This window comes from Asterias amurensis, chromosome 2 (assembly GCF_032118995.1).
Source record: "Asterias amurensis chromosome 2, ASM3211899v1".
NCBI lineage: Eukaryota > Metazoa > Echinodermata > Asteroidea > Forcipulatida > Asteriidae > Asterias > Asterias amurensis.
In genome coordinates, this window is record NC_092649.1 from 27,469,065 (window position 1) to 27,494,524 (window position 25,460).

Below are 25,460 nucleotides of genomic sequence, written 5' to 3' on the forward strand. Positions count from 1 at the left end.
GTGAGTCACATTGCATTTTGAGATTTCGGAGGAAAGAACTCTGTCAGCCTCGACGATCGAGTTATTGAGAACTGTTGAATTTTCTTAAGGGTTATTGAGAGCCCTAAGTATACAGTCATTCAGCCCTAGTTGCTGAGTTTTGCAAAAACAGTTTTGTCTGGCGTATGAGACACACCAAAATTAATCGAAGAGACCCGCCACTGTAGAAACCAGGATAGACAAATCGACCTGTAAGTAGCTATTAAATAATGTTGTTTATTTCAAGAAGATTGTATGAATAACATTCAGTTCTGCTATAATTAATTGTGGAACCACTTCTAAATAGAACTGTGATTTACTTTGATTGAGTTGTGTGAGAAAGTCGTGGAAAGAAAGCTTGTATATAGTTTTGATTTGAATTTATGCGGTAAAGATTGGAAGTGCCTTGTCAAACTACCCTAAAGGAAACATTGGGTATGTTCAGACAGCGTACTAAGTTAGACCCGAACCGGTTTAACTTCTACGAGCAGCAGGGGGTGGTCGTAAAAATATGGTTTATCTTTGGTTTTAAGAGGTCAAAGCAAACGCGAACCCGTTACTCTAACATCCTGTTTATTGGCCTGTTCATTGGTCACCGTGTGTTTACATGATTACGGAGGTCAATGGGTCGTCTGTTGTGAGTTAAACCGGATGTGGTCTTTTTTATTCTGTCCACACACAGTGTTAAAAGATAAACCCGAAGCGGTCTAAAGATAAACCCCCTCCCTGGACGGTTTATCTTTTGTGGGTTGAACTCGATTCGGACTACATTTAGAACCGTTCAGACACACAGAGTTGAACCCGATCGGGTTGAACCATGAGTTAAACCAACTTTAGTACTGTGTCTGAACAACCTCATTGATCATTACCCAGCAAACAAAATAACGTCCCCCTGTTTTGATGAGTGGAATATGAATTAACAGTTAACTTAGTGTAGAGACACGGGAAGGAGCCGGTCCTCTAATGAATAAAGGGCGAACATTCGCCAAAATACAGTCAATGATAAATATACACCAGTCAATGACAGCTAAAATATATCAAATAAACTTCTCATGTAGGCCTATAGGTTTAATGGTAACCCATAGCAAACAACACAAAAAGTTACAACACGTCATTACACAGTGCACAGTAAAAGTTCACAAAAAGGTCAAACACGATCTATAAATAATGCGATCCAAACATGACCCTAAAATCACAGTAATTCAGGTATACAAAGAGGATTAAAACGTAAAACAATACCCACAGATACCTCTATAAACCTATCCCTCCCAGATAAATGGGTTTTTGGAGCATGGCCAGAGCCATGCTCCCTATAAAAATAGAGAGAAATCCAGACCAATCAAAATGTGCTCTTCCAAGAACGAAGCTATTGAAAAAGAGAAAGATCGTCACGTGACAATCTTAAAAGTAAACTTTTTACAAGTTCAACAAAGAAGGCGCACTTGACGGATCCATACATAAGGTTCTAAAAATTAAATTTCATTTTAAGTAGTAGGCCCGAGTTTTCGAGTAGGCCCCGACCCAAGAGGGCGCAGTTCGTGGCGCCATTCGAGGCGCAATATTTGAAGAGAAAATGTAATCTGATTGGTTATGATGCCTTTACTAAGAACTATGGTCAGGGAGCAGACTGCACGCACTGTATGGCTGCTGTGCGGAAGGTCCACTCGTACTACCCTGCACGTGGAATCGCATGCAGTGCCAATAAAAAATTGTGCCGCTTGGCGCAAGCTAAAAACATGCCCTCAAAGTTGAGCATACCCAACAAATTTCGTGTTTGGCAAATGCTCCTCTAGGTTTGTCATGTCTTTCTAGCACGACTGCTAGAAGTGATCGCTACACAGCGCTGAATGAAAAAGACGTCGGACCGGACGACTTTGCAAAATCACCATCTATGGTTTGCTGAATGCAGCAGCAATATTCCTGGTCGGCATTGCCAGAAAAATGCAAGAAAAAAACTTTTTCGAAATGTGAAAAACTCAAGAATTGGACTTGCATGTACTTGCACGTATGTTTACTCTACGCATTGCATGCAGGTTCGAGGGGTGTCGATGTTCGATCGAGGCAAAGTCTGCCTTGATTGACGTAACAAAAGGGGATAGGCGGAGTCACCCCCTACACAACTTTATCTCTTATTTTTTACCATAAAAATCACGAAAAAATTGTCTTATTGTTCATAAACATATACTCTTATGTTTTGAAAAAATATATATATGTTTCCAGGTGACTTTAACTACACACATGCAATAAAAGATAGACACATAGACTCTACCGATGTATAGACTTTTCTCTCAATTTAGTGAGGTGCAGCCTTTTTGTACAATTACACCCCAAGCCCCTTTCACTCATTCAGAAGCCTAGAACCAGCCAATGCATACAAGTAAGACCTGAACACAACAGTACAGTATTGCTATACAAATATCAGAAAAACCCGTCTAGTTTGAATCTGAAAAGCTTAGTCAAAGCATGGAGCAAGTATCCATGCATACTACACTACATTCACACAACACAAAAGCTTAAAAATAGAACTTGGTATTATACTACATTCACAAAACACAAATTCCTATAATTTCAACAATAGCGAAATACATAGTCAGAGTACCAGGTAGGGAGTGGCACTGTGTAACAGTCCAGACATTGCTTGAATATCCTACTCATCTAACAGATTGCATGCTCCGTGTTTCAAGCCATCTTCATCTGTCATAACTCAAGTAAGAATTGTTTGAGATCAGTCAAAGGCACTCGGTGTGGAATTTGTTGAGATTTCTTTTTGGAATAATGGTTTTATTCATAGATACACCAAGGGGGAAAAATTTAATCTCTAGTACTTTTTATCCAAGTTGAATGTAATTAAAACTTCATACAAACAAATCTTGATTCAAAGTAAAACACAAAAATAAGATCTACTGTGATAATTACCAGCCAAACTCCAACCAATGCTGAAACTAGAGTATTTAAATAGGCCAACAAAAAACAAATACAAAGATCCGTGTCATAACTGCCATTCTATGACTACTGCGCCATATCAAACAGTTATTAACAACATTCAATCAACTGAAACTATAGAGGTCTGTTGCAGCACCTTTTCTGTGTTTTATCCCTTCATTTAAACAATGCTTTCTGAGAGCGCCCCCATTAATGATGAGCCATGCCTCAAGATGTAATGTTCCTTTACTGGATGATGAGAAGAAGAAATATTAAGAAATGCTAGATGTACCCTAAGATGCTAAACACAGTCAACAACCACCAACCAGGGCCACAAGCGTTGACAATTTTTCAACAATCAATGAAGTCTCTTTCAGGGTTCGCCATTAACGCTGGTCCGCTGGCCAAATGCCAGTAGAAATCGCGTCGGACCAGCTGAAACCCTTTGCCAACTGGTCCGGCTGACCAGTCAAAAATATCGGCAGCGGTACTACAGAACTATGACTATTTTTAAAATATTTTTAGGCTCGAATAAAACGTAAAAACATTCACTTAAGGTTTGGATAAATCGTAAAAAAATTCACTCGAAGTGCCGCTGAACGCTGGCAAACTTCCGACGATCACGCATACACATGTACACACAGCGCAAAATCCCATCATGCAACGCAAAGGCTCGTAGTCTTCGTATTAGTTCACGTGTGGCAAAAAGTGTAAGAAACATTGAACGCTAGAGGGCGTTTCAGAATATTCGATAGCGTGGGAATAGACGCCCTCTATTGGTCAAAGTACGCGATAGCTTACAAAACTAGCTTCAATCGCCTCGACAAAAGACCACAAAGCAAAACACATTCTGTCAGCAGCATGGTCGTCGACAACGGAGCAGATTTCGGTGTGGGAATTAGAGTCTAGCGTGTTTACGAAAAACCAGCGAGACGGTGAGGCCTCATTCAACAAAAATTACCAAGTTACAATACTCTGGATGAGCAAAAAGGAGTATTTAATTGTGTTTAGTAAGGTTCTTCCGTCCTGATTTTGCTTAATTTTTTTTTGTTATTTGGGGCTTGTTTTTTGCGGGCGATTGGTGGGTGATCTAGTTTTGCTCCATGGTTTTATGGTCAAATATAATGCGCGGTTGTTTGGGTTTTTTTGCGGGTTGATTTCAAGAAAGACTTGGGTTCTAGAATGCAATACCTCCATGGTTAAACAAAGGCACAGTTGTTTTTGCTACTTTTAAATGAAAGTTTTGTTCACAAAACAGACGCCGGTATAATTGAAAAAAAATACCGTAAAACTTATATGCTTCTTCATGGATGTTGCAACTATTTTCATGTCTACCTTTTGGGGGGTTTAATTTTCTGGACGAAAGTGGGAAGATTTTGGGAACTTCCGTTATCGGTACGATGTATTATGTTTATGAATACTTATTAAAAGTACAAATAGGCAATGTTTATACATGCGATTGCACGTAACCCTCCCCACCGTAGATTTGAAGGCAATACATAAAAAGTTAATTTGATATTTTTAACAGTCGGTTTTGAAGTGGTTTTTTTTGTTAAGTAAAACACTAAAAAACAAAATCATAAAAAAAGTTCTTCTTACTTGGGAATACTTGGATGTCGAGTGCTTACAATAAACCGTGGACTAAAAAAACTACCTAAATAAAGATCATATTAAATTTTTTCATTTGCTCTGACAAATAATTTGACCCGTTTTTAAATTAACTTTAATAATATTATTGTTTACATATTTTAAAAGAAAAAAATACTCTCAAATTAGTGAGCCCCCTTACGAACACAATAAGCTTGGGCGGTTCCAGAAATTTGGGGCTCGGTTCCGGTTCCGAAAAAAAGCTCGGTTCTGAGACATACCCGGTTCCAATTCAATATAAAACATAAGCCGCCCGTCCCGAGCTCACACACACACAATTGAGCCGATCTATTTTACCTGAAAATAACAAATTTGGGGCTCGGTTCCGGTTCCGAAAAAAAGCTCGGTTCTGAGACATACCCGGTTCCAATTCAATATAAAACATAAGCCGCCCGTCCCGAGCTCACACACACACAATTGAGCCGATCTATTTTACCTGAAAATAACCAAGTTAATCAGACATCGGTTCCGAGCTCACACACACACAATTGGAGCCGATCTATTTTTAAAGAAAATACCAGAATACCCACCCCAATGATCAGACATCGTGCCACCGAGCACCTATTTTCCCTGCATTTAAACAAGTCTTTGATTTAGCCGGCAGTACGATCGTTGTGTAGCAGTATGTCCGTAGTGTAGTACATCCGTAGTGCAGTACATCCGTAGTGCATGCAGTGTGTCGTCTCTGTACATACAAGTGTACTATGCCTGTACATGCCTGTACATACATACATACATACATACATACATACATACAGCACTATGTGTTTTGTGCATGGGGCAAGCTTTTATGAATATGGATATATCGGCAGCCAATCACAACGTGCTGTCTATACATGAACATGTATATGCATGACATGTACATGCATACATGTGGTGGTTGTAGAAGATGCCTATGTGTGTGCACTGTGTATGCAGCCACATGTGATAGTTGATACTCATGTCGGCTTGAAGCCTTTGCACACTGTATCTGCGGTCACCGCTTTCAACATCAAGCCTGAATTTCTAGAGCCGGTTCGTCGCAGGATCGGCTCCACAGAGCCTTTTATAATTGGGACTCGGTCTTTTAAAATCGGAACCGACAAAAGCGGGTACCCGGTTCCACAGAAGAGTGGAACCGCAAGTCCGGTTTTCAATTTGGAACCGGGTAGAACCGGGTAACCGAAGGGACCGCCCAAGCTTCTAAGCTTGGTACACATAAATTAAGTATGGCTTCCAGTGCAGTTAAGTTGACGTTGCAATTCATGTTGAATTTTGAAATAGCGACGATCGGAAATCGAGTAGTTGGTATACAACAGTATACTTTTAGTTTTAAAAAAAATACAAAAATTGACGGACCAGTCAAACTGTGGCGGACCAGTGAAAAATCAAGCCAACTGGTCCTGCTGGCCAGTTGAAAAAAAAGTTAAGGGCAACCCCTGTCTTTGATATACAGAAAAAGTTGTGGGTTTACATTTTGTTAACTAGGCTCTGTGCATTACGTTTCTCTCTATTTAGTGTGGTACACCCACTGACACAATCTGACTGATTACATTGTCCTACTCATGATCAGCACACTAGTACACACAGTCACACCTGCATGTGTACTACAAACTTGTAAAGATAATACAAACTATTAAAAAGTCTTCCTTTTGTATAAACAAAACAGAATATATTTCAAGAAACATCTTGTGCAAGACATAACTTTACATATTGTTACAGAGGCCTAAAGTTCAGTGCATAAGTTGATAGTGAACCAGGCATTTTACAAAACAAAGTTGAAATCCCCCAAAAAAAACAAGTTATTTTGCTAGGGTGGGATTCGAACCCACGACCCTTGCAATTCTAGAGCAGTGTCTAACCAACTAGACTACCGAGGTTGCCCGGTAGCTAGAGGCAGTTCGAATCCTATCGAAAAAATTTAATCATGTGTCTGCCTGACTTCTAAACTCAGATTAATAATATATCTTCTAGAATGGAGCATCTCATAAGAACCTCCATCCACTGTTCTCAAATGACATTACTTTAATAATTACCTGTTCCTGGTTTCCTGTGGTACCCAAGGCAAGTCACTGTAAGTAACACAGATAAGAGGTACAAATCGTTAATAACAAACCGCATTCCAGTTCAATTCAATATTTAAGATTGTTGACACACAAACACAATATGGTAGTCGAACAGACTAATTTCGTGTTAACATGAAAACAACAGTTATCTAATTTTTATATATTTTTTAATGTCAGCAGCAAACCAGCTGTTAAAGCCATTATACACTTTCAGTACAGAATTTTCTTTTAAATTTCACAGTTTTTAAATCCAGGCTTTTACTCCCGGAAACCGAACACCTAGAGTTTGTTCACAAACTCTCAATGTCTAATTTGACCTACATTACACTCTTTTATTGCAATGTTTGACAACGCATTTTGGGCTCCTGTGGCTCTTTGTAAATACAAAAAGAGCAAATATTCAGACAAAGGCCCCTTCCCGTAGTGTTTAATTAGTTGTCAATTTAACATATGTGGCTTTTTGTGAAAACGGTGACAAAATATGCTTAAAAATGTGTGGTTTGTAAAAAACAAAATTGTGATCTACAAAAATTGCTTTAAAAAATCAAATTATACATGTATTCTTTATTGTCGTTTTATGTAAACACAAAAAAATTGGTCCTTCAGACTACTGTTCTGTGTTCTGTCAACAAATTGAACTAATTATTATCTGTCTCTCTACAGGGACTTTCCTGTGCTGTAGGAAGAAAACAAACACAGGTAATACCCCCCCCCCCCCACAGAAGTGTGATGGGGTCTACTAATAAAGGAATGCTTACCGGTAGAGTCGAATTACAAATTTGCATATTCCCTATGCCGCCAGGCAATATTGCTAAGACTTTACACACAATAGCGCCCTCCACCATCCTACCCACAATAACCCATGACATGCTTGCCACGAAGTCGCCCTCTTTTCTCTTAGCCACAGTTGGGTGAGGACGTAAATAATTCTGTATCCAAAGGTTTATCGTTTTTAAAAACAACTTACCTTTATTGCTAAAAATTGAAATAAAGACTGAGATTGAAGATAGTAGAGTTGTTGTTTAGTTACAGTGTTTTAGATAAAGATCGTTGATTAAATGAGTAGTTGGGAAGGGCTCCGACTGTCGGAACTGGGGGTACGTCCATTCCCCGGGACAGTGGGAACCCGCGGAGGGCTGCGCCAGTGACACTCCATCACCGGGCTCACCCTTCAACCGGCCCCCGCAGCCTCAGTCGGCTGCGTCGGCTGGAGGACCCACTGACCAAGGAGGGAGCCGTCCTGCTCCCCCTCTTCGGTCACCGTATGTGGGTCCACCAATCTAAGGCAAGTCCAAGAAAACTAGTGCTGGGCGGCAACCAAGAGGAATAGGGATAGAGGTAGAGGTAACTCCATTCCAGAGCACACCACGCCCTCTCTCGAGCCTCGGGGTCACTGCAGCCGGAGGGATACCCCCCCCCCCCTCCCCCCCTCCACACGGCTCAGCGTACCAGGCCCTCGCCGACCACCACGTGTTCTATGGATACCGCATTAAATTTTACCCATGGTACTAGAAAATTCAATTTATCTTCAACCTTGTGTCTTCACCCCCATCAATAATCTTGATTCCATTCACAAGTTCTTTGAAGCTCATCCTGTTAAGTATTCTTTGATAGAACCGATTAAAGAAAACAAATCCCCCATTTAACTTACATTTTTGATTTTCTTTAAAACAACTTCCATCTACTACGGTCTGATTTTGACAAAGTTAGAACCCGAGCCATTGACATACAACAGTCTTCATCCATGAAAGTCTAGGGGTTTAAACATATCAAGTAGTTAACAAAGTAACACAACCTTATGTTTTTCCTTTTAATTTTCAAAGAGGAATCAACACAACCTCAGGAAGAGGGTCAACCGATGATGCCAACCGTCATACCACAACCAACAAACGGTAATTAAGATATGACGAAGTTTAATAACAGATTACATTGTACAATTCTTAGCCTTGACTCAAGGCTGTTGGCGTAGTGTGCCCTGGCCCGGCGCGGCACAATTCGGCAGTCTGCACGCTGTGCATACACGAACAACGTACATGTATACAGTACATTGTATGTACAGTACATTGCACAGCGAGAACAGTATAGCAAAGTCGTGAGTACGGTCGTGTCTTTCTACTTTCAACCTCGCACACGTGGCTCAAACATTAGCCTTGATGGGTCTGTAACAGCTTTATCGGAATTCCGATAAAAGGGCATGCATATGCATGATCTGGGCGTGTCATTCTAAACATTGGCCAATCACAAGCGCGATTGACAATGACGTATTACTGCTAGCAATCATGCCACGTCTGTGTGTGTATGTATGTGTGTGTACGCTGTACGCTAGCTGTATGGACATGAGTAGGTGTCGCTATTATGTAAGGGGTCTGAATGCGCTGCCGGACGGTATACGGGCTACCGGTGTGAGCCGGACAAGCCTCGCTCGGTCGGTACGGTGTCAAACAACTTCGAAGAGAGGAGGGGTTCCTTGGCCCCATTCTCTTGCATTTCATTATTACACGAGGACTAGCATCATAAGTACAATGTAGCTGGTAGATTTGTCCCTGAATGGGAAGCTGCTTTACTATAAGTCTAAACATATCAAGTAATTAACAAAGTAACACAAACTTATATTTGTCCTTTTAATATTTAAAGGGGAATCAACACAACCTCAGGAAGATGGTCAACCGATGATGCCAACCACCATACAACAACCAACAGAAGGTAATTAAGATATGATGAAGTTTAATAATAACAGATTACATTATACAATTCTAGACTAAATGATCAAAGAAACCAGGCCCTTATTTCATATGTGTGTGTTTGAATTAACGCAGAAATCCTGTTCACACATAGACGCCGCTTCTGAATCTGCGTCACTGTAAAAAAGGGCCGAGAGCGTGGCAAATCGCGGGCCAAACATGGGAGGATCTTGATGGGCATAGTTTGGTCGGGCTGGGATCTCCTAGGTCGGGAAGCTGTGTTCTCTCCACACGCTTATTTTTAAAATGTTCAAAATAAATGTAGCGGGAATGCCATTATCAAACAAGCAGCATGGTAGCATCATGGTGAAATCTCTGTGGTCGTATTAAAAAACGCAGCACTGTCCGCAACCATTTCGAAGTAGAAACAACCGCTTGGTTGGCTGGTCTAGGAGTAATGGTAGTGGCAGCGAGTCAGCAACCCTTTTGACTTGGAGGCAGAACAATTGTTTGGAGTCTTTAATTTGTAAAATTGCTTAATTTTGACAGCGATTGCGTCTCGACTGGGTAAAGCTTAAGATCATGATGATCAGCATGGTCTTCATACATGTCATAAGGTTGTAGAGCTGTGTGAATGGGGCATAGCAAATCACTGATGATTATTTTCCCTGGTTACGTTGCAATTTTGTGAAGAGAAACAGTTTGTAAAAATTTGTCTGGAGTCAGTTAACACTATAAACAACCATAATCAAAATGAGTATGTTCAGACAGCGAACTTTTTCGAGCGGCGGGAGTTGATCGTAAACAAATTTCCCCTTGCGTTCAGACAGCACTGTACTGAGTTCCGATACGTGCCGAGTTACTGCTGCCGAGAGTCCTGCTGGACGATCATATAGAACATGTTGTACCGGTATATTGGATACAATGGCTCTCAATCGAACGCGGAAAACAGTTTTACCATAGCAAGGATATGAGCACTTAAAACAGACAAGAACACGACTGTAAAAAAAACGAATTAAACAAACAAAACATGACTGTAAAGTGGACTGTCCACAGGGTACTTCCTCGTCCTCGGACAAGGTTACACCCATCATACGAGGTATGGAAAAAGACAAAAAGCGCCAGAGAGAACCCAAAACTGGCAGCCTTGGTGGTGAAGTTACACCATCAAAACGACAAAAAACATCTGATATGAATCCCGCTAGCAGTGTTACCGCTCCAGAAGGGAAGCAACCGTCTCAAAATGTCAACCATTTTGAACATGTTGGTTCAAGTTTAAAGAAAATCAGGATAAACTCGGTGCTCGCGTAGGACAAATAGAAGAGAGTTTTGAGTATTCTGAAGAACCCGTGGAGGTTTAAGAACTAGATTTGAGTAATCAGACACAACCTCACACTCACATGCATGTGAATCATGATGATAAACCGTCAACTAGTGCAGAGAAATCTGATAAACCTCTTGAAATTGAGAGTGAGTCTGCAAAAACTGAGACAGTGAACATTTTCAAAATATGACCGAGAAATTCACCAATAAGGAACGTTGTGACAAAGCCGTTGACAAAGATTTGGCTGACATGGTGAATGGTTTGTTCATCCCCGATGATAAATACAATGAGCTCGTCAAGAAGTACAATAAACCTGAAAATTGTGTTGGGCTCTCCAGTGTACGTGTGAACCAGCTGGTTTGGGACATTATTCGACCAGAGTCACGGTCTTTGGATGTTAAAATCCAAGCAATCCAGGCATCCCTCGTGAAAGGGTCCACAGCTATTACGCAACTAGTTGAACAACTAGCCCGTTGCAATGTCTAAAATTTTGATTTTCGAATTAGACAAACTAAGTTGCCAAGTGGGTCACAAGAGGGAAAGAGGTAGGCCTAAAAACTTAACGCATTGAGAAGTCAACCACTTATCTTGACTGTCCTTTACACATTACAAATTCTAGTTTCGTTTAATTTTGAGATTTTGTTTCAGAATTTAATAATAAATCTTGGGCGTGGGCGTGGGCCGTTGTTAAACTGCATACGCCGAACGCTGACCGTATGTACACCACTCAAGCACTCTGAGTTCCAGGCGTGTGCATTGAACAACAAAATAGGTCGTCTGTTGTGAGTTCAAACAGATGTGGTCTTTTTTATTCTGTCCACAACTCTCAAATACCTTGTCTGATTTGGCAAAGAATCCCACGCTGTTGCTGCATATGTAATTGCTATATGATGCAGAAAACACCCTCCCAGACACAATGACCTGACTGTATAACAAAGCACTGAAATACATAGTCAAAAGAAAAACAAGACGAGACATCAAAGACAATGCAATGTCTAAGATTTTGATTTTCGAATTAGACAAACTAAGAGGGAAAGAGGTAGGCCTAAAAACTTAACACATTGAGAAGTCAACCACTAATCTTGACTGTCTTTTACACATTTGACTGTCTTTTTACACATTACACAAAACTCTCAAATCGGGAGAGATTATTGCCGTCAAACTACATCAACCAACATTCCGGGCAAAGTTGGGTTTGAAATTTGACGTCAATATTGAAGTTAAGAATGCTGCAGAGGACAACCATTTGGATTGTACTCAATGAATTATGGGAAGTTGCTGTCTTGAATTAAGCAAGATGAAGTGTTATCTTCTGGAATGTGAACCTCAATCAATGTTGTTTTCCATCAGATATTGGACATGATCATCCGCAAGACCGAGTCAGCCAGCAACCATCTAGTGTTCATGCAGTCCGTCCTAAACAACCACCTGCTGAAGGACAAAATGCGACTTTTGGGCATCATAGTGTTGGCTTCTTGGGCCATACTTCTGGAGTTACTGTGAACCAAAATACCATTCCAAATGTTACAGGTATTTTATACCATTCTTCCTTGTGTTCATGCGACTTTGCAACCAAACCATTCACAGATTGGTTTTCAAAATTTGTAAATTTAAGAACAAAAATTTTGGAATCGCCGTGATTCAAAGAAGGCAATCAGAATGTATAACAGGGATACAAATTCCAATCATGGAAGTTATTTAACAGTAGGCCCTATGTAGTTCCCCCCACAATAGTGTGGTTGGAGTCTTAGAACGATACTTACCCGTAGAGCCACTATGTCGCATTTTCCACCAACCGACAGGTTTGATTTGCTAAGAGTTTTACATACACACATAATAGCGCCCTCTCTCGTCCCATACTGCCCCGTGGTCTGGCCGCCATGTTATCTTCCTCTTTTCTCGCAACTAAGTTACTCCAGAGGCTCGAGCAGTGGGGAGGAGGGTGGGATGCTCTACGGGTAAGTATCGTTCATAGACTCCAACCTCACTATTGTGGGGGGGAAGTCTATTTCACTCACTTACCCGTAGAGCCACTATATCGCATCGATTGGCACCGCTACAGGCGGTGGGTGCAAGAGCTATCATGTGCGGGCCACCAAGATGCCCCTCTCAGTCCAGAACCATGCTGACTCACTGAAGTGAGTCCGCCTGGGGTAGGATCCGGAGCCCAGGAACGAGCTAGAGAGGCACGTGGCCAACAACAAATAATTACAACTGAATTAAATTCAACATAATAAAATATTGGAAGAACAGAGGGTGCACTCACCAAAAAGGGGGGTGTCCGGTACCGCTACTTCTTCTGAGAGGAGACGTCACCTCGGCTGGAGGGGGCCTTCGCTGCCATCAGAGCTGCACGGCCTGCTCGCCCCTCCTGTTGTGGAGCATCCTTCAGGTAGCAAGACATGAAAGTACTTGGGGACCTCAAGCATGCTGCTTTGATGATATCCTCCATGGGAACTCCCTTGAAGAAAGCCCATGATGAAACCATTGCCCGGACCTCGTGAGCATGGGCCGGGTTCAGCGAATGCGTAGGCCAGTCTGCTGCTGAGCCAGATTTGATTGCCAGAACAAGCCAGCGGGCAATCGTATCCTTGGATGCAGCCCGATAGGGAAAACAGAGGTAATGAACAGCTGTTTGCACTCCCCTCTGAGGTCCTTGGTGCGGCTGAGATACCATTTCAGCCCCCGTACAGGGCACCATAGTCTGTCTTCCGGAACCGAGGACAGAGATTTCAGTTCAGGCACAAAGATATCTGGTGGTTGAAAGGACGGGGATTGGTTTTTGGTAAGAAACCCCAGCCTCGGGATGAGGCGAACTCCACCTTGGTCCCAGCGTATGTGGCCTGGGTCAATCGTCAATACATGAAGTTCGCTCCTCCGTCTCGTAGTTGCTGCTGCTAGGAGAAAGGCCATCTTGATAGACGCTTTCGTCAGGGATACCTGGCCAAGGGGTTCGAAGGGGGTCCTTGGTAGGGACTCTAGAACCTGAGTTAGGTCCCAGGAGGGAACTAGCTTCCGGCCTGGGGGGCGTTCCACAAACATGCCTTTGATAAGTTGGGAGAGGGCTTTATTGTCCGACACCGATGACCCATCAGCAAACCCATTGTGTATTGCCGCAATGGCTGACCGGTAGTTACGAATAGTGGAGACAACAAGATTTTCTTGGAAGAGGTGGACGAAGAAATCGCCGATCACCCCTACAGGAGCACTGGCGGGATCCGCAGTCTTCCTTCCGCACCATTTGTAAAAACGGTGTAGTCGGCTAATGTACACCTCCCTGGTGGATGATCGACGGCTGTGTACTGCAATTGCTGCAGCGCTCTCCGAAAGGCCTGCCGCTGTGAGGGATCTCACAGCCCAGCAAGTCAGGTGTAGGTCCCTCGGAGCCGGATGCAGAAACCCCGACGACGGTTGGAATAGGATGTCTGGCCTCTGCGGAAGAATCACGGGGTGGTCGAAAAGAAGTCTGACAAGCCTGGTGAACCAGGGTTGGCGGGGCCAGAAGGGTGCGATGAGCAGAATCTTGCAACTTTCGCGCTCTATCTTTGCCAGTACTCTCGACACTAGGGAGATTGGGGGAAAAGCGTACCCCAGTATCCCGTCCCATGCCATCGACAGGGCATCCATGTGTAGGGCCCGGGGGTCGTAGTAGGCAACTGAGTGTTTGCTGCCGTTGCGAATAGGTCTACATGTGGCCGGTCCATCCGACTGAAGAGTAGTTGGGCACTCGCTGGGAGCAGTGACCATTCTGTCGGGACGATCCTTCCCCGGGACAGCGCATCGTCCAGATCGTTGGAGTGCCCGAGATATGAACCGCCGAGAGATGAATATTGAATCCGGTGGCCCAATGGAGGAGGTTCCATGCAAGTAGACAAAGAGATGGCGACCGGGTGCCCCCCTGGTGGTTGATGTAGGCGACCACAGTGGTGTTGTCGCACCTTATCTGCACGTGGTGCTCCGATATTTGGCGTTTGAACCGCTCGAGGGCATTCACCACTGCCCACATCTCCAGTAAGTGGATGTGAAGAAATTGGAAACTTCTTTCCCATACACCGCACACCTGTCGTGGGGGCAGTGTCGCCCCCCCCCCCAACCCGTCAATGAAGCGTCTGTCGTGACGATGACGGACGGTCGGCTTTGTCGAAAGGACAAACCTGTCGCTATGTTTGCCTCCTGGAGCCACCATTGGAGATGGGGATGAATGTGGCAAGGTATCGGGATCATGTGACCCAACTTGTCCTGCTTCGGTCAGTAGAAAGCTAACAAGTGTAGTTGCAGGGGCCGCATGCGGAGCCTGCAAAACCCTACCAGGTCTACCATGCTGGCCTTAAGCCCTAGGAGGCGGAGCCAAGCAAGGCCGATGTTCTCTGTAGAAAAAGTTGAACACATTGCAGTAAGTTCGCCACTCGCTCGTGAGATGGTCGGGAGATCCCCTTCTGGCGGTCGATTTCCGCCCCAAGAAAGATTGGAAGCTGAGTTGGCGTCGGACGAGATTTTTCCTCGTTGACGATAAACCCTCGGGAGGTCATTAGATCTAGCGTCATGGACATGGCTGATCGAGCCTCTGCCTTGAGTGCTTTCACAATTCTCATGAACACTCTGGGGGCAGTTGAAAGACCGAAGGAAAGGACAGTGAACTTGTAAGTGATGTCCTTGTAACGGAATCGCAGGAACTTGTAATGGTCTGGGAGGACCGGTACATGGAGGTAAGCGTCCTGTAGGACCAGTGATGCAGCCCATGATGGAATCGGTAGCGAGTCTAGAACCACCCACAGTGTGTCCATCCTGAAGCGTTTTGGTTTGATGAATCTGTTGAGCGGTTTTAGATTCAGAATCGGCCGCCAGACACAGGTGCCCTTCTTCGGTGTCAGAAAGAAACTGGAAATGAACCCTGTGAGTTCTTGTTTTCTGGGTACCATGCGAATAGCGTTCTTTGTGAGAAGGGAACGAATCTCTCTTTCGAGCCCCTCGCGTTTCTCGAGAAGAGAGGGCACTGGTGTCTGGCGGGCAATGGTCCCCGACGGGGGGCTGCTTGTAAATTCTAAAGCGTACCCTACGCTTATTGTTTGAAGCACCCACTCGTCGGGGATCAAATCCGTTGGAGGCGGCCCCCCGTGGACCCGTCTACGGGAGGCCGCCTTGAGGCGGACAAGTCACTTACGCCATCCTCCCGAAAACCGGGAAAATTGTGCCTTGTTGGCTTGAAAGGCCTGCTGTTGTTGTCCCTGTTGTCGGTCCTGAAAGGCCGGTCGGGACCCTCGGACAGCTGGCGTCGCAAAGCCACGACCACGTCGGTCTCCCCGAAATGTTTTGAAAGGGCGACGCTGAGGGATTTGGAATCCCTGTTTGGTCTTTCTGGCCTTATCACCTGCAAGTGGGGCCTTGGGTTTACGGAGGTTGATTTTCTCCGTGGCCTCAAGTCGTTTGGCTTCCGCCTCCATAGCGTCCTGGGACTTGTCGCTGAACAAATCCTTGCCAAGGAGTGAAAGGGCAAGGAGGCGTTTACGCGCTCCCTCCGTCGGGAGGAAGAGGGCGTCCAAAATATTGTTTCGTCGGGTCAGGACTGACATCATTGAGACATGAGTGAACTGACCTAGGAGGAAGCGAACGCCAGCGTCCATGCAATTAAAACCTGCCGTGAGCACGTCCGGTGGAATTGTTGAATCCTCCTCGCACCCACTGACTAAGTATTCAATCAATAGGAGCAGGAACGAGGATGCCCGCATCCCGGGGCGGGCTGCGAGGTCGATCTTGCGCATGGAGTCCTCCAATTTGGCTCGGACCTTGTCCATGAAAACTCCCTTGGGGGCCGAGGCTGCCCCATCGGCCACCAGTTTGTCCTTGACGGAATCAGAGATCGATGGGACTGAGAAAAATCTTTCGAAGTCTGCCTGTGGGAAGTGGTAGTAAGCCGTCTCGTGTGATTTTACTGGTTTCCACTTGGTGGCCTCGGCAATAGCCGTCATGTCATCAGCGCAAACTGAGTCGAGGGGCATGGCTGGGAATGTTACTGGCTTCGGCTCGACTGGAGCCGTGCGTCTTTTGAAAGACTGGCGGGCAGGGGCTGGGTCAGAATCTGCCTCAGTGGGGTTCCAGATGCTACCCAGTGCCGGGCGGGTAACATGCCATGGAGAGGACACTACCGTGGGTTCGAGTCAGTGTTGGCAGTATCACCAACTCGGCCCCCGTTAGAGAGGGCAACACGTTTTTCCATATCTCAACCAAAAAACACTTCCAAAAAACCAAAAAACGAACTCTAGGAGACTCCAGAAAAAAAAGAAACAAACTCTGGTAAAAAAACACTCAGAAATAATACGTAAAACTAAAAACACTTAACACACTTATCAGAGCAGAAAAAGAACATGCCCACTCGCGTCGGTGCTAAGAGAAAAGTATGGGACGAGAGAGGGCGCTATTATGTGTGTATGTAAAACTCTTAGCAAATCAAACCTGTCGGTTAGGGGAAAATGCGACGAAGTTTAATAACAGATTACATTATACGATTCTAGACTATATGATCAAAGAAACCAGGCCCTTATTTCATATGCTTCTGTTTTAATTTACGCAGAAATCCTGTTCACACAGACGCGGCTTCTGCATCACTGGAAAAATGGCCGAGAGCGTGGCAAATCGCGGGCCAAATGTGGGAGGGTCCCGATGGGCATAGTTTGTTCGGGCTGGGATCTCCGAGGTCGGGAAGATGTGTTCTCGCCACAGGCTTATTTTGAACATGTTCAAAATAAAAAACGTAGCCTGGTCATAGCCAACAATAATCGGGGCAAAGTCGTAGCGGAACGTCATTATCAAACAAGCAGCATGGTAGCATCGTGGTGAGATCTCTGTGGTCGTATTAAAAAACGCAGCACTGTCCGCAACCATTTCGAAGTAGAAACAACCGCTTGGTTGGCTGGTCTGGGAGTCATGGTAGTGGCAGTGAGTCAGCAACCCTTTTGACTTGGAGGCAGATCAATTGTTTGGAGTCTTTAATTTGCAAAGTTGCTTAATTTTGACAGCGATTGCGTCTCGACTGGATAAAGCTTAAGATCACGGTGATCAGCATGGTCTTCATACATGTCATAAGGTTGTAGAGCTGTGTGAATGGGGCATAGCAAATCACTGATGATTATTTTCCCTGGTTACGTTGCAATTTTGTGAAGAGAAACAGTTTGTAAAAATTTGTCTGGAGTCAGTAAACACTATAACCAACCATAATCAAAATGAGTATGTTCAGACAGCGAACCGGTTTAACAGGTTTAACTTTTTCGAGCAGCGGGGGTTGATCGTAAACAAATTTCCCCGTGCGATCAGACAGCACTGTACTGAGTTCCGATACGTGCCGAGTTACTGCCGAGAGCCCTGCTGGACGATCATAATAGAACATGTTGTATATTGGATACAACGGCTCTCAATCAAACGCGGAAAACAGTTTTACTATAGCAAGGATATGAGCACTTAAAACAGACAAGAACATGACTGTAAAAAAACGATTTAAACTAACAAAACATGACTGTAAAGTGTAAATAAAATGAATACAAACCGCCGAATAAAATCTCTGAACTAGCATCCATATTATTCCATCAAAACATTTTTGTGTTTTAAACCACCGGTTCTGATTTAATTAATTCATAATTTGTATCTCAGTTGATATCTCAGGTAACACGCAGTTCATTCTCCTGATAAAAAAGTAAAGCACGCTAGTAACGGTAACAGCAATAAGCACATCCTCGGGATCGGTGATGGGTAACTATGGGATGGCAGGGCTGTGAGATGCATTGGGCCGACGTCATTAAAACAAATTCATGCTCCTGCTCTGCGCTCATACGCATGGAAAACAGTTTCAATTAATTGTAGAATACACAACAAAAAACGCTTGGAAAATATAATTCTATTAGGTCATCATTCCACACTTCAGTGACCACATGAGATTGCACCACGTACCAGAGAGAACCCAAAACTGGCAGCCTTGGTGGTGAAGTTACACCATCAAAACGACAAAAAACATCTGATATGAATCCCGCTAGCAGTGTTACCGCTCCAGAAGGGAAGCAACCGTCTCAAAATGTCAACCATTTTGAACATGTTGGTTCAAATTTAAAGAAAATCAGGATAAACTCGGTGCTCGCGTAGGACAAATAGAAGAGAGTTTTGAGTATTCTGAAGAACCCGTGGAGGTTTAAGAACTAGATTTGAGTAATCAAACACAACCTCACACTCACATGCATGTGAATCATGATGATAAACCGTCAACTAGTGCAGAGAAATCTGATAAACCTCTTGAAATTGAGAGTGAGTCTGCAAAAACTGAGACAGTGAACATTTTCAAAATATGACCGAGAAATTCACCAATAAGGAACGTTGTGACAAAGCCGTTGACAAAGATTTGGCTGACATGGTGAATGGTTTGTTCATCCCCGATGATAAATACAATGAGCTCGTCAAGAAGTACAATAAACCTGAAAATTGTGTTGGGCTCTCCAGTGTACGTGTGAACCAGCTGGTTTGGGACATTATTCGACCAGAGTCACGGTCTTTGGATGTTAAAATCCAAGCAATCCAGGCATCCCTCGTGAAAGGGTCCACAGCTATTACGCAACTAGTTGAACAACTAGCCCGTTGCAATGTCTAAAATTTTGATTTTCGAATTAGACAAACTAAGTCACCAAGTTGGTCACAAGAGGGAAAGAGGTAGGCCTAAAAACTTAACGCATTGAGAAGTCAACCACTTATCTTGACTGTCCTTTACACATTACAAATTCTAGTTTCGTTTAATTTTGAGATTTTGTTTCAGAATTTAATAATAAATCTTGGGCGTGGGGCGCTGTTAAACTGCATACGCCGATCGAGAGGTGCTTCGCCAACTCGGTAAATGCGGCAAGAACATTTGCATTGCATTTGACCGTATGTATACCACTCAAGCACTCTGAGTTCCAGGCGTGTGCATTGAACAACAAAATGGGTCGTCTGTTGTGAGTTCAAACAGATGTGGTCTTTTTTATTCTGTCCACAACTCTCAAATACCTTGTCTGATTTGGCAAAGAATCCCACGCTGTTGCTGCATATGTGTTTGCTATATGACGCAGAAAACACCCTCCCAGACACAATGACCCGACTGTATAACAAAGCACTGAAATACATAGTCAAAAGAAAAACAAGAAGAGACATCAAAGACAATGCAATGTCTAAGATTTTGATTTTCAAATTAGACAAACTAAGAGGGAAAGAGGTAGGCCTAAAAACTTAACACATTGAGAAGTCAACCACTAATCTTGACTGTCTTTTCCACACTTGACTGTCTTTTTACACATTACACAAAACTCTCAAATCGGAAGAGATTATTGCCGTCAAACTACATCAACCAACATTCGGGCAAAGTTGGGTTTGAAATTTGACGTCAATATTGAAGTTAAGAATGCTGCAGAGGACAACCATTTGGATTGTACTCAGTGAATTATGGGAAGCTGCTGTCTTGAATTAGGCAAGTTGTGAAGTGTTATCTTCTGGAATGTGAACCAATCAATGTTGTTTTCCATCAGATATTGGACATGATCATCGGCAAGACCGAGTCAGCCAGCAACCATCTAGTGTTCATACAGTCCGTCCTAACCAACCACCTATAGGACAAAATGTGGCTTTTGGGCATCATAGTGTTGGCTTCTTGGGCCATACTTCTGGAGTTACTGTGAACCAAAATACCATTCCGAATGTTACAGGTATTTTATACCATTCTTCCTTGTGTTCATGCGACTTTGCAACCAAAACATTCACAGACTGGTTTTCAAAATTTGTAAATTTAAGAACAATAATTTGGAATCGCCGTGATTCAAAGAAGGCAATCAGAATGTATAACAGGGATACATATTCCAATCATGGAAGTTATTTAACAGTAGGCCCTATGTAGCTCTATAATATTGTGGAAATGTTTTGTATAAATAAATGTGAATTGAATTGAATTGAATTGAATTGAATTGAATTGAGTATAAAAATGAAACCCTTAATCCAATGCTCTATCTTGGTTACAATTTTTTTGCTTTTAAAATATTAGGTACTACTTGTTGGTCCATTGGGAATAAGGTTTTCAAGTATGAAAACTACAGTGTTTAAATGTGGTGTCTTACTGTGATAATAACCATTAATGCCAAATCAGATTTAAAAACAATAATATTGGACAATGTTGCTCACACATCCCACAGTGCATGTTTTAAAACCAAATTCAGCCCAGTAAAAAGATCAAATGGGCATTTCTTCAAACAAACGCTACGTTTGTTGTTGAATAATTATGTCGAAAACCATGAAAACCACAAGCTGATTGTAGATGTGTTCAAATTGGGTTGTTGATTTTACAGAATTAACGACCAATGCTCATGAATGAAACTTTGAAAAGTTTGTGATTAGCAAATATTCAGAGCACTCTTCAGTGTTGTGTGAGTGCATGAATGTTTTTGATTAAATTTGATTTTGTTTCTATTTCCCAACAGGAACACCAGACCAAGAGTAAGATCAAGCTGTTGCATCAAAGGCTGGAGAGGCGGTAAAGAAAGTGTATACAAATACAGGTAGCTATGTACAGAGGGGCACTCTTTTTGTAAGCAATGTGGCTTTTTTTCTTTCATGGACAACATTTCTACATTCTCTTCAATACATTTTACACCGTATGCAAATGGGATGAATATTTATATGAATGAATGAATTAATTACTAATTAGTATTAATAAGTACTATAATTTATGTGATTTTGAATCTGTATGTATTTGTTAGCCATAAATCAGCTCTTAAAATGGGAAATATTGTCGTTCACTTTGTTTGATAATAATAACATTGTTTTCCCATTTGTTCATCCCAAAATCATTTAAAAATGTACCCAGTCAGTTTCCCTTGTGGTTTATTATTTGATAATAATAACATTAATAATAATGAGTATTTCTGATGCGCCATTTCATCTTAATAAGATGTTCCTGGCATAGAAAATATGGAAATTTCAATCTTAACACAAAAGGAAAGTGTCACTTGGGTGTATTTATGAAAATAAGTATTGAATATACTTTGTTAGTGGGTCTGGGTCTGCATAAATGGCCCTTATATGTCACAACAATGTATGTTTGAGTTTCATACCAAGATGGAAAGACCAAGCTTTGGTGGATGTTGGAACTCTTTGCAATTTGGAGATTTACCAAACTTTGCATATAAATTTGCCATTTTGTTTTAAATAGGAGAACAAACCAAGATATTTACCAAGATATTGAAAATGATTTACTACGTTTGCAGGAATATCTTCCTGCTGGACTATCAATCTAACCCTTTCACCAAGTGCCGCTTGTAAAACTTCATAATGTATTAAATCCTTCTTGTTAATATTTCCCATTTAACCAAACTAGTTCAAATGGTGTGCATAACATTGGGTAAGATTGGAAATATTAATATTCAAAGATTTACGTATAACGTGCATGATATAGAGATGTTATGATAGAAACCTTCCCCTGAATAATTTTTGCCTGAAATGCTACACGTAGGCCTATAGTTTTTGAGAACTGAATGAAACAAATAGTTTAGGTCTCCAGCCCAAAATCTGATGTTTAAAAACAGTGAAAACATTTAATGGGGTTTTCCCATGACTCTGTGATCATTCACAGGTTTGTTATTTCATGCATGTTCATGTCCAGTGTGTGTATATTATACAAATATTGACTGCTTCGAGTGCTATGGTTAAAACTATGACTCCCGAGGTGATCCCTGTAGCGTTCTATTTTTACCGAGGCGAAGCCGAGGGAAAATAGAACGCTCCGGGGATCACCGAGGGAGTCATAGTTTTTAACCATTGCACGAGTAAAAGCAGTCAATATTTGTTTTATAACACCCCAAATATTTCTAAATACTGTACTATTATTATTAAGTTACAGACCTAAATGCTACAATCCACGGACGACGCGAATACAGATTGCAAACACTTTTACTGAATGTGTTGCATGTAGTGTCATGTAATCCGAAATGGTTACAGACTATTAATTTGTCATACTCGTACACGCAACGGACGTCTGGGTACTGCACGCCGTGTGCTAGTCTGTCGGACTAGCGCACGGCGCCATGTGCTAGTCTTCGGACTAGCGCATGGTAAACCGACGGCCGTCGTCTAGCAAAACTAAGACATGTCATGTGACGCGCTCTAAACCAATGAGCAGGCAGAATACTTGCAAGGGGTGTTATAATATACAAATATTGACTGCTTCGAGTGCTATGGTTAAAACTATGACTCCCGAGGTGATCCCCAGAGCATTCTACATTCTATTTTCTCAAGGCGAAGCCTCGGAAAAATAGAACGCTATGGGGATCACCGGATCGATTTTAACCATTGCACGAGTAAAAGCAGTCAATATTTATTTTACAATACCCCAAACATTTCTAAACACTGTACTATTAAGTTACAGACCTGAATGCTACAATCCACGGACGACGCGAATACAGATTGCGAAAACTTTTACTGTGCTGCATGTAGTGTCATGTTATCCGAAATGGTTATACAGACTATTAATTTATCATCCTCGTACACGCAACGGACGTCTGGGTACTGCACGCCGTGTGATAGTCTTCGGACCGCATGGCAAACCGATGCACTATCACACGGCTGTCGACTAGTAAAACTAAGACATATCATGTGACGCGCTCTAAACCAATGAAAAGGCAGAATATTGGTAAGGGGTCTTATAATAATGAACAGTGTCGTGGCCGAGCGGTTAAGAGCACCGAATTCAAACTCTGGTGTTTCTGATCAGCAGAGTGTGGGTTCGATTCCCCAGCCGTGACACTTGACCATTGCTTCATCCTTCGGATGGGGCGTAAAGCCGTTGGTCCCATATGTTGTGTAACACATGTAAAAGAACCCAGTGCACTTATCGAAAAAAGAAGGGGTTCGCCCTGGTGTTCCTAGCTGTGGCTGCTTGATGTGCCGTAGCACCTTGTAAACCCTTACAAGGTGCTAACTAATTGTGTCTCAGAATCCATCACTGCAATAACCTATCTTCTGAAAGTATATACTCAGCGCCTTGAGTACCTTGTTTGGTAGATACGTGCACTATATAAGACTTCGATATTATTATTTTTATTAACCAATGTAAATCTCCAAAGTTATCTTCTGTTTGTGTATCATATAGGTTTCATTGAGTAAGAACAAACATTAAAGGCAGTGGACACTATTGGTAATTACTCAAAACGGTTATTAGCATAAAACCTCACTTAGTAACAAGTGGGAGAGGTTGATAGTATAAAACATTGTGAGAAATGGCTCCCTCTGAAGTGACGTATTTTTTAGAAAGAGGTAATTTTCCTCCAATTTTATTTTTAGACCTAAAGTTTAGAATTTGAAGTCTTGAAATCAAGCATCTGAAAGTACCAACTTCGTGTGACAAGGGTGTTTTTTCTTTCACAGTTTTCTCGCAACTCCGACGACCAATTAAGCTCAAATTTTCACAGGTTTGTAGTTTTATGCATATATTGAGATACACCAAGTGAGAAGACTGGTCTTTGACAATTACCAATAGTGTCCAGTATCTTAAGTTGAAATGTATAACTTCATCAGTAAACTAGTTAAACAGTAATCTAATTTAAGCAACCCCTTTGGTCAATCAAGTTTTGGAGAGAAACAAATAAATAAGTACGAAATAAAATATATTTGGCTTGTGCATTTGAAGATTTCTTTTCAATCAGTGTAACAGTTTATATTTCTTAGGGTATTTGGAACTAGGAGATAAATATAACCAAACATTTACATTTATCGTGGACGCTGTCTAATAATTTCCACAAAATGTATACTTTCGGGTTTTTTTGTCAGAAAAGGCAAGTCACACCCATCCATGTGGACCACGCCCTCTTATTGACCATAATAAGCCGGAGACTTTGCCTCCTCTACACAAGTAGTCTTAATTTAAGACGTTGGTTTTCATGCAAGACAGACTACCCCAGCATCAGTGATGTCAACTGAAGCCCCAATGCGTTATTAATGATTGTACCCAATTATTACCAACTGCGGTTAAAACTAAAGGCATGCCTACTGGAAGGCTAGAACCACTGAAAAGAGGGTGTCCTTTTTGCTTAGATATCACACGTGATAAGGGGAATTAATTACTGTGCTTTTTACCAACCACTGGTTGGCCAAACTCACGGCCATGACCTTTGAGAAAGAAAGGACACCCCCGCTTAGTAGACATCAAATTATATTTCATGTATAAAGTGATATCACTGTCAAATTATGTTTTTTCCAGTGATACAAAAAAAGAAACAAAGTCCTACAGAGCTAGCAATAAAAGGACAGGAACAAACTTTTGAAGACCCCACCAAAACAATGTCCGCAATTAAAACTGCTAATTAAAAACTCCAATAAATTTTTGATCAGTTTTTCTATATTCAAAATACCCCTGAGATAAGCAACCAGTGTTTGGTGTGTGTGGGGGGGGGCACTGAGGTAGACATATGTTACTGACCCCCACTATGAACATTTATAAACTAAAACTTCTAAACAATGTGGACGTAGGCACGGTCAACCTTGTCAGCCGTGAAAAGACCTCGCTTCAATCATTTGGGAACTATGAGCAGTGGGAAAAGATTACTTTAAAAATGTCATTGAGAGGCATCCAATAATTATCCACATTGGACTACAATATCGTAAATATATTGGAACAGCGCGGCAGTTTATATGGCACATTTAAGGATGAGATGTGACGTGTGTTTCATCAGGCAAACTACAAGGATCTGTGTGAAGGCATAGTTTCCATACAAAATTCAAAACAATTCTAAGGCCAAAGGAAGCGAAAACACTTAAAAAACAGAAGGGAACTCA

The 25,460-nt window shown here is 42.3% G+C and overlaps 2 protein-coding genes across 7 annotated transcripts in view; one reads left to right on the forward strand and one right to left on the reverse strand.

The window, feature by feature from the left end:
- Positions 1-24,279, forward strand: LOC139954505 (uncharacterized). 4 transcript variants are annotated; one of them, XR_011788122.1, is made up of 8 exons: positions 1-230; positions 7,296-7,331; positions 8,456-8,524; positions 9,267-9,335; positions 11,988-12,167; positions 20,171-20,347; positions 21,113-22,356; positions 22,889-24,279. XR_011788122.1 is itself a non-coding variant. In XM_071954328.1 (7 exons), the coding sequence occupies exons 3-7, from the start codon at positions 8,491-8,493 to the stop codon at positions 21,130-21,132; spliced, it is 480 nt and encodes a 159-aa protein (XP_071810429.1). In that variant the 5' UTR covers positions 1-230; positions 7,296-7,331; positions 8,456-8,490; the 3' UTR covers positions 21,133-24,279. The 4 variants fall into 4 exon arrangements, 3 of the variants coding, with proteins under 3 accessions (XP_071810429.1, XP_071810432.1, XP_071810430.1); XM_071954328.1 differs by having other exon boundaries at positions 21,113-24,279; XM_071954329.1 differs by lacking the exon at positions 1-230 and adding an exon at positions 2,614-2,726 and having other exon boundaries at positions 21,113-24,279.
- Positions 1-25,460, reverse strand: part of LOC139954504 (reelin-like) — a 157,093-nt gene that overhangs the window by 96,575 nt on the left and 35,058 nt on the right. For 2 of the 3 annotated variants that reach the window (XM_071954324.1, XM_071954323.1), the window contains exon 4: positions 6,603-6,638. The exons of the other annotated variant lie outside the window; for it this stretch is intronic. The gene's annotated coding sequence lies outside the window, so the exon portion shown is untranslated. The remainder of the gene's footprint in view (positions 1-6,602; positions 6,639-25,460) is intronic. 3 annotated transcript variants of the gene reach the window in all.

Coding starts and splice junctions, on each gene's coding strand:
- LOC139954505 (XM_071954328.1), top strand. CDS start 8,491: ATGATGCCAACCGTCATACCACAACCAACAAACG. Junction 8,525..9,266: donor CATACCACAACCAACAAACG/GTAATTAAGATA, acceptor TAATATTTAAAG/GGGAATCAACACAACCTCAG. Junction 20,348..21,112: donor TACCATTCCGAATGTTACAG/GTATTTTATACC, acceptor ATTTCCCAACAG/GAACACCAGACCAAGAGTAA.